This window comes from Petromyzon marinus, unplaced genomic scaffold (genome assembly GCF_048934315.1).
Source record: "Petromyzon marinus isolate PM22_M1 ecotype Great Lakes invasive population unplaced genomic scaffold, UKy_Petmar_22M1.pri1.0 PM_G_Scaffold_76, whole genome shotgun sequence".
In the NCBI taxonomy this organism is placed as follows: domain Eukaryota; kingdom Metazoa; phylum Chordata; class Hyperoartia; order Petromyzontiformes; family Petromyzontidae; genus Petromyzon; species Petromyzon marinus.
Genome location: NW_027423031.1, coordinates 957381 through 966826, shown reverse-complemented (window position 1 = coordinate 966826; position 9446 = coordinate 957381). Strand labels below are relative to the sequence as shown.

The window sequence follows — 9446 nt, the reverse complement described above, 5'->3', positions numbered from 1 at the left end:
TGAAGGTAATTTATATTTTAGTTTTTATTGGTTCACTATATAGTACTGTGAATAGCTCAGCTGTGTAGGCCTTGACTTCAACATAGTCATTTCTGTGACCAGTCTCTAGCTAATCACTCAGTTATTTCAATGCTAAATTCGCCTAGTTATTTCAATGCTAAATTCTCCTGTTTGATTTGTACTAAGTGCCTCCGTGAATGTGTATGGTCTGACTTTAACGTAGCTATTTCTGTGAGCAGTTACAAGCTAATCACTCAGCTATTTCAATGCTAAATTCTATGCTAATTCCATTGTCAAGGGGTGCCTCTGCGGATGTGTATGATTTAACTTAGCTATTTCAATGCTAAATTCTATGCTAATTCCATTGTCAAGGGGTGCCTCTGCGGATGTGTATGCTTTAACTTTTAACATAACTATTTCTGTGACCAGTCACAAGCTAATCATTCAGCCATTTCAATGCTAAATTATATGCTAATTCCTTTGTCAAGGCGCTTTGTTCCTCTCACACAGCTTAAAGGCCGTGATCTGAACGTGGCTCTTTCACTCCAGCGCTGTCCTACCAGACAGTCTTGTCCCTTCACCTGATGAAGGCCGCTTGTGTTGTGGCCGAAACGTCGTGAGAATATTATTGTGTTATTTTATTTTATCAATTTATTATTTTATTCTCATTCTACGTGACTTTACCGAAAGAACCAAAGAAGATGAAACATTGGGGTAATTTATATTTTAGTTTTTTATTGGTTTACTATGTAGTATTCATTATATAGTGTAGTGTATACCCAGTTACTGTGAATTGCTCAGATGTGTAGGCTTTGACTTTAACATAGCCATTTCTGTGACCAGTCACAAGCTAATCACTCAGTTATTTCAATGCTAAATTCTCCTAGTTATTTCAATGCTAAATTCTCCTGTTTGATTTGTACTAGGTGCCTCTGTGAATGTGTATGCTTTGACTTTAACATTGCCTTTTCTGTGACCAGTCACAAGCGAATCACTCAGCTATTTCAATGCTAAATTCTATGCTAATTCCTTTGTCAATGGGTGCCTCTGTGGATGTGTATGCTTTGACTTTAACATAGCCATTTCTGTGACCAGTCACAAGCTAATCACTCAGCCATTTCAATGCTAAATTCTATGCTAATTCCTTTGTCAAGGCGCTTTGTTTCTTCTCACACAGCTTAAAGGTCGCGATCTCAGCGTGGCTTTGTTCGCTCCAGCGCTGTCCTCCAGACAGTCTCGTCCCTTCACCTGATGAAGACCGCTTTGTGTTGTGGCCGAAACGTCGTGAGAATTTTATTGCGTTATTTCATTTTATAAATGTATTATTTTATTCTCATTCTACGTGACTTTACCGAAAGAACCAAAGAAGACCCATAGACTACTCACACAGAGACCCATAGACTACTCACACAGAGACCCACAGACTCACACAGAGACCCATAGACTACTCACATAGAGACCCATAGACTACTCACACAGAGACCCACAGACTCACACAGAGACCAATAGACTACTCACACAGAGACCCATAGACTACTCACACAGAGACCCATAGACTCAGACAGAGACCCATAGACTCATCACACAGACACCCATAGACTACTCACAGAGAGACCCATCGACTCACACAGAGACCCATAGACTCATCACACAGACACCCATAGACTACTCACACAGAGACCCATAGACTCACACAGAGACCCATAGACTCATCACACCGAGACCCATAGACTACTCACATAGAGACCCATAGACTACTCACACAGAGACCCATAGACTCACCACACAGACACCCATAGACTACTCACACAGAGACCCATAGACTACTCGCACAGAGACCCATAGACTCATCACACAGACACCCATAGACTACTCACACAGAGACCCATAGACTACTCACACAGAGACCCATAGACTCACACAGACACCCATAGACTCACACAGAGACCCATAGACCACTCACACAGAGACCCATAGACTCACACAGACACCCATAGACTCACACAGAGACCCATAGACTACTCACACAGAGACCCATAGACTACTCACACAGAGACCCATAGACTCACACAGAGACCCATAGACTCATCATACAGACACCCATAACCTACTCACACAGACACCCATAGACTCACACAGAGACCCATAGACTACTCACACAGAGACCCATAGACTCATCACACAGACACCCATAGACTACTCACACAGACACCCATAGACTTCTCAGACAGAGACCCATAGACTCACACAGAGACCCAAAGCTGATGTAGATGCTACTGGTTCTTCACGTTCTGCAGATGTAGATGCCACTGGTTCTTCACGTTCTGCAGATATAGATGCCACTGGTTCTTCACGTTCTGCAGATGTAGATGCCACTTGTTCTTCACCTTTTACAGATGTAGATTACACTAATTCTTCACGCTCTGCAGATGTAGATGCCACTGGTTCTTCACGCTCTGCAGATGTAGATGCCACTAATTCTTCACGTTCTGCAGATGTAGATGCCACTGGTTCTTCACGTTCTGCAGATGTAGATGCCACTGGTTCTTCACGTTCTACAGATGTAGATGCCGCTGGTTCTTCACGCTCTGCAGATGTAGATGCCACTGGTTCTTCACGTTCAGCAGATGTAGATGCCACTGATTCTTCACGTTCTGCAGATTAGATGCCGCTGGTTCTTCACGCTCTGCAGATGTAGATGCCACTGGTTCTTCACTGTCTGCAGATGTAGATGCCACTGGTTCTTCACGCTCTGCAGATGTAGATGCCACTGGTTCTTCATGTTCTGCAGATGTAAATGACACTGGATCTCCACGTTCTGCAGATGTAGAGGCCACTGGTTCTTCGCGTTCTGCAGATGTAGATGCCACTGGTTCTTCACGTTCTACAGATGTAGATGCCACTGGTTCTTCACCTTCTACAGATGTAGATGCCACTGGTTCTTCACGTTCTACAGATGTAGATCCCACTGGTTCTTCACGTTCTGCAGATGTAGATGCCACTGGTTCTTCACATTCTGTAGATGTAGATGGCACTGGTTCTTTACATTCTGCAGATGTACATGTCACTGGTTTTTCGTATTCTGTTGATATTAATGTCACTGGTTCTTCTCGTTTTGCAGATGTAGATGCCACTGGTTCTTCACCTTCTGGAGATGTAGATGCCACTGGTTCTTCACCTTCTGGAGATGTAGATACCACTGGTTCTTCACGTTCTGCCACTGGTTCTTCACGTTCTACAGATGTAAATGACACTGGATCTTCACGTTCTACAGATGTAAATGACACTGGATCTTCACGTTCTACCGATGTAGACGCCACCACCGCCGTCTGTTGCACGCCGGTTGAACTCACGACTTTCGGTCTGAACAGGCAACTGGACACACGAACAGGTTTGTTCGCATCTCTGAATGTTGCATGTGTGTGTGTCCGTGTACGTTTGTGCGTGCATGCACGTGTGTTGGTGCGTGTCTGTCCGTGTGCGTGTGCATGGTTGTCTGTCCGTATGCGTGTGCGTGCGTGTGCATGTGTGTGTGTGCGTGCGTGTCCGCGTGCGTGTGTGTGTGTGCGTGCGTGTCCATGTGTGTGTGTGCGTGTCCGTGTGTGTGTCCGTGTGTGTGTCCCTGTTCTGGCCACCCATCCCCTCGTTTGTCACAATCACGGCCTTCACAGCTGCTGATACTCGCTAACGGCACCCGCCCCGACAGTCCGCCGGGGCCTTTACGGGGGAGACTTTGTCTCCGTCCGTCCCTTCGTCTCGCTCCCTCGACCCGCAACGCCCGGGTGCGAGCGCCACGAGCCTCAAAGCGCACCTAGCCTGGCGCGTGTGGTCATCGCGGCGGTTGTCGTCGTCGTGCTACGGCGGCACGCTCACGCCACGCGGGGGATCGTTGTTGTGCCACGCAGAGAAGGCGGCGGCGGCGGGCCGGGCCAGCTGGGCCGCTCCGGCCGCGATCCTCGCCGTGTCCCTCGCCCTGGTGGCCACGCTGCTGCTGCTGCTGCTCTACCGCCGCCGACGCCGCCGGCAGCAGCAGCATTGGCAGGAGCCCTGGGGCCCCACGTGAGTCGCTCGCTTCTCTCGGACGTGGGGCGGACGTCGGCGGTGCCCGCGGGGTCATCTTTGTGACGACCTGCCGTTGTGCCCCCACCCACCACCCCCCCCACTACCCCCCCACTACCCCCCCACTACCCACATGCGTGCAGGGAGGATCCCCCCACTCTCCCCAAGGCACCGCAGAGAAACGCGGAGGGCGACCGTGGCTACGTGAGTGGCACACCGCCAGGACACAGAGGGGTGTATAGTGTAGTGTATAGTGTAGTGTGTAGTGTAGTGTATAGTGTAGTGTGTAGTGTAGTGTATAGTTTAGTGTGTAGTGTAGTGTATAGTGTAGTGTATAGTGTAGTGTATACTAGTGTAGTGTATAGTGTAGTGTATAGTAGTGTATAGTGTGTAGTGTAGTGTATAGTGTAGTGTGTAGTGTATAGTGTAGTGTATAGTGTAGTGTATAGTGTAGTGTATACTAGTGTAGTGTGTATAGTATAGTGTAGTGTATAGTAGTGTAGTGTATAGTAGTGTGTAGTGTAGTGTATAGTGTAGTGTATAGTGTAGTGTATAGTAGTGTAGTGTATAGTGTAGTGTATAGTGTAGTGTATATATAGAGACACACTTAGACTCGACCTAAAGCTTTCGTGACTGCAGGAATTCATTTTCTTTGGGTCTTTCGGTAAAGTTGTGCCCACTTTGTTTATGACCCTTGGGCTACACCCAACTTTAAAACTTTAAAACAGCCTGCTGCTTCAGCGGCTTTCATCCCCCTCTTTTCTCCTCCTGATGACGATTGCCAAAATAATACCCACAGACTCACCACACAGATACCCATAGACTCACCACACAGAGACCCACAGACTCACCACACAGAGATCCATAGACTCACCACACAGAGACCCACAGACTCAACACACAGAGACCCACAGACTCACCACACAGACACCCATAGACTCACCACACAGACACCCATAGACTCACCACACAGAGACCCATAGACTCACCCCACAGAGACCCATAGACTCACCACACAGAGACCCACAGACTCACCACACAGAGACCCATAGACTCACCACACAGAGACCCACAGACTCACCACACAGAGACCCACAGACTCACCACACAGAGACCCACAGACACACCACACAGAAACCCATAGACTCACCAGACAGAGACCCACAGACTCACAACACAGAGACCCATAGACTCACCACACAGAAACCCATAGACTCACCACACAGAGACCCATAGACTCACCACACAGAGACCCACAGACTCACAACACAGAGACCCATAGACTCACCACACAGAAACCCATAGACTCACCACACAGAGACCCATAGACTCACCACACAGAAACCCACAGACTCACCACACAGAGACCCATAGACTCACCACACAGAGACCCACAGACTCACCACAGAGACCCACAGACTCACTACACAGAGACCCACAGACTCACCACACAGAAACCCATAGACTCACCAGACAGAGACCCACAGACTCACAACACAGAGACCCATAGACTCACCACACAGAAACCCATAGACTCACCACACAGAGACCCATAGACTCACCACACAGAGACCCACAGACTCACAACACAGAGACCCATAGACTCACCACACAGAAACCCATAGACTGACCACACAGAGACCCATAGACTCACCACACAGAGACCCACAGACTCACCACACAGAGACCCATAGACTCACCACACAGAGACTCACAGACTCACCACACAGAGACCCATAGACTCACCACACAGAGACCCATAGACTCACCACACAGAGACCCATAGACTCACCACACAGAGACCCACAGACTCACCACACAGAGACCCACAGACTCATCACACAGAGACCCATAGACTCACCACACAGAGACCCACAGACTCACCACACAGAGACCCATAGACTCACCACACAGAGACCCATAGACTCACCACACAGAGACCCACAGACTCACAACACAGAGACCCATAGACTCACCACACAGAAACCCATAGACTCACCACACAGAGACCCATAGACTCACCACACAGAAACCCACAGACTCACCACACAGAGACCCATAGACTCACCACACAGAGACCCACAGACTCACCACAGAGACCCACAGACTCACTACACAGAGACCCACAGACTCACCACACAGAAACCCATAGACTCACCAGACAGAGACCCACAGACTCACAACACAGAGACCCATAGACTCACCACACAGAAACCCATAGACTCACCACACAGAGACCCATAGACTCACCACACAGAGACCCACAGACTCACAACACAGAGACCCATAGACTCACCACACAGAAACCCATAGACTGACCACACAGAGACCCATAGACTCACCACACAGAGACCCACAGACTCACCACACAGAGACCCATAGACTCACCACACAGAGACTCACAGACTCACCACACAGAGACCCATAGACTCACCACACAGAGACCCATAGACTCACCACACAGAGACCCATAGACTCACCACACAGAGACCCACAGACTCACCACACAGAGACCCACAGACTCATCACACAGAGACCCATAGACTCACCACACAGAGACCCACAGACTCACCACACAGAGACCCATAGACTCACCACACAGAGACCCATAGACTCACCACACAGAGACCCATAGACTCACCACACAGAGACCCACAGACTCACCACACAGAGACCCACAGACTCACCACACAGAGACCCACAGACTCACCACACAGAGACCCACAGACTCACCACACACTGTGCGTGTTGTGGGGATGCTCCGTGTGTAGTTGCTAACGCTAGAGAGTGGCAACAAGGCGGATATGGAGCTGCACGAGTTGCCACCGCAGCCTCAGCACCAAGACAGCGGAGCTGGCAGCTACGACTACACGGTGAGGAGGGGTGGGTGGCGAGCGAGCGAGCGGTGAGCGAGTGTCCGCCCACTGCTTAGGCTGAGTGAGCGATCCACTTCTGGCCACCCCAGTGGGTGGGGGTGGGTGGGGGTGGGGTCGGTCACCGTCTCTCTAATTTATTCCGACCCCAGCAGGTTTTCACAGACGAAGATGACGACGAGGAGTGGAAGGAAGATTTTTGAGAAGCGGCTCGGGGTGGGGCGGGGGGGGGGAGGAGCGAGAGTGCTCCACCTTGCCGTGCTCCACCTTGCCGCGCTCCACCTTGGAGTGCTCCGCCTTGCCGTGCCTCCGGTTGCCACTGGCAACGCCGGGGATTGTCGCTTCGCGAGCGGGTGAACCCCCCACCCCCCCCGAAAGAACCAAGAAGAATTGTTGTTGTTGTTGTTTGATCCCAACTGAGCGATGTTTTTCAGCATTGGGGGATATTTGCCTCGTGCCAGTTACAATCGGTGCCCCGAGTTTGGCTTTTCACTTTTTTTTTGGGTGGGGTGGGGGTGGGAATTTTGTTTTACGAAAGAGCTCTCCGTTACCGGACGCAGTGTTTTTGTTATTTTATTTTAGTCTTCGCGACGGTCTCTCACCTCCCAGCGCTTTCCCCCGGCGTTGGTGTGCCGCTGGACGGGAGGCGACTGGGCGTGGTGCTAGGGAGCCAGGGAGAGGGGGGTGGGGGGGTGGGGGGAGAATTTAAATTCGCCCTCGCGTGGCCGGGGGTCAATGAGCGGCGACATCGGCACGGTCCGTCACGACGTCCGGCACGGAGAGGGAGTTCCGCGTATTTATATTATTGTTTTACCGGGGCGACAGGCGGCGTCACGATGGCGCGTACAACGCCGTGAGCCTTCGTGCGCCCCGTCAGCGTCTCGGTTTTTTATTTCTCCCCGAACCCGGCCAGTTTCATCGGCCGCTCCCGCGATGCCGCAGCACTTTCGTAGTTTGACGCTGTTGGTTTTCGGCGAGCCGATATCAGCCGGGTTAGATTGTGTAAATGAATAAATGCACAAATGTGGCTGTCGCCTGACGAAGCTGGTTGTTGTGATTGCTGGTGAAATGTCACGGTGTCCAGAGTGCAAATGTTGTTGCTTGGCTCGCTAAACCACCAGTTTTCTTTGGTTCTTTCGGTAAAGTCACGTAGAATGAGAATAAAATAATAAATTGATAAAATAAAATAACACAATAATATTCTCACGACGTTTCGGCCACAACACAAGTGGCCTTCATCAGGTGAAGGGACAGCACACTGGACAGCGCTGTCCTACCAGAGAGTTTCGTCCCTTCACCTGATGAAGGCCGCTTGTGTTGTGGCTGAAACGTCGTGAGAATATTATTGTGTTATTTTATTTTATCAATTTATTATTTTATTCTCATTCTACGTGACTTTACCGAAAGAACCAAAGAAGATGAATCCTTGCAGTCACGAAAGCTTTAAATCGAAATTTAACCCACCACTGTTCTGTATTAGTCTACTACACTACACTATACACTACACTATACACTACACTATATACTACACTATACACTATACTATACACTACACTATACACTACACTATACACTACTATACACTACACTACTATACACTACACTATACTATACACTACACTATACACTATACTATACACTACACTATACACTACACACTACACTATACACTCCACTACACACTATATATACTACACTATATATTACACTACACACTATACTATACTATACACTACACACTATATATACTACACTATTTTGTTGCTTGGCTCGCTAACCCACCAGTGTGCTGTACTAGTGTACTACACTACACTATACATTACACTATACACTACACTATACACTACACTATATACTACACTATACACTATACATTACACTATACACTATACACTACTATACACTACACTATACACTACACACTATATATACTACGCTCTGTTGTTGCTTGGCTCGCTAACCCACCAGTGTGCTGTACTAGTGTACTACACTACACTATACATTACACTATACACTACACCATACACTACACTATACACTACCCTATATATACTACACTATACAATACACTACACTATACACTACACTATACACTACACTATACACTACACACTATATATACTACACTACACACTATACACTACACACTATATATACTACACTATATACTACATTATACACTATATACACTACACTATACTACTATACACTACACTATATACTACATTATACACTACGACACACTGCATTAGTAGGATCCGTCGATTGTTTTGTGATGTTCTTCTGCCCGTTCACCCAGAGCCGTACTGCTTATTCATATTCTCTGGTTCTTTCAGTAAAGTCACGTAGATAGAACAAATAAAGTGAATAAAAAATACCACCACGTTTAGATCGCAACACGGAGAGACATTGACTCACACGGAGCACCACAGAATCACAGAGACATAGACTCACACAGAGAGCCACAGACTCACACGGAGAGCCACAGAATCACAGAGCCATAAACTCACACAG

The 9446-nt window shown here is 48.3% G+C and overlaps 1 protein-coding gene across 1 annotated transcript; it reads left to right on the top strand.

Moving 5' to 3' along the window:
- Positions 1-3055: 3055 nt before the first annotated feature.
- LOC142920801 (uncharacterized) lies at positions 3056-7971 on the top strand (the record flags this gene model as incomplete). The annotated part of the gene is made up of 5 exons (XM_076062887.1): positions 3056-3391; positions 3906-4059; positions 4203-4263; positions 6831-6932; positions 7088-7971. Coding segments are annotated over 5 exons (701 nt in total), but the record flags the coding sequence as incomplete, so codon positions are not given.
- Between the last annotated feature and the right edge of the window lie 1475 nt (positions 7972-9446).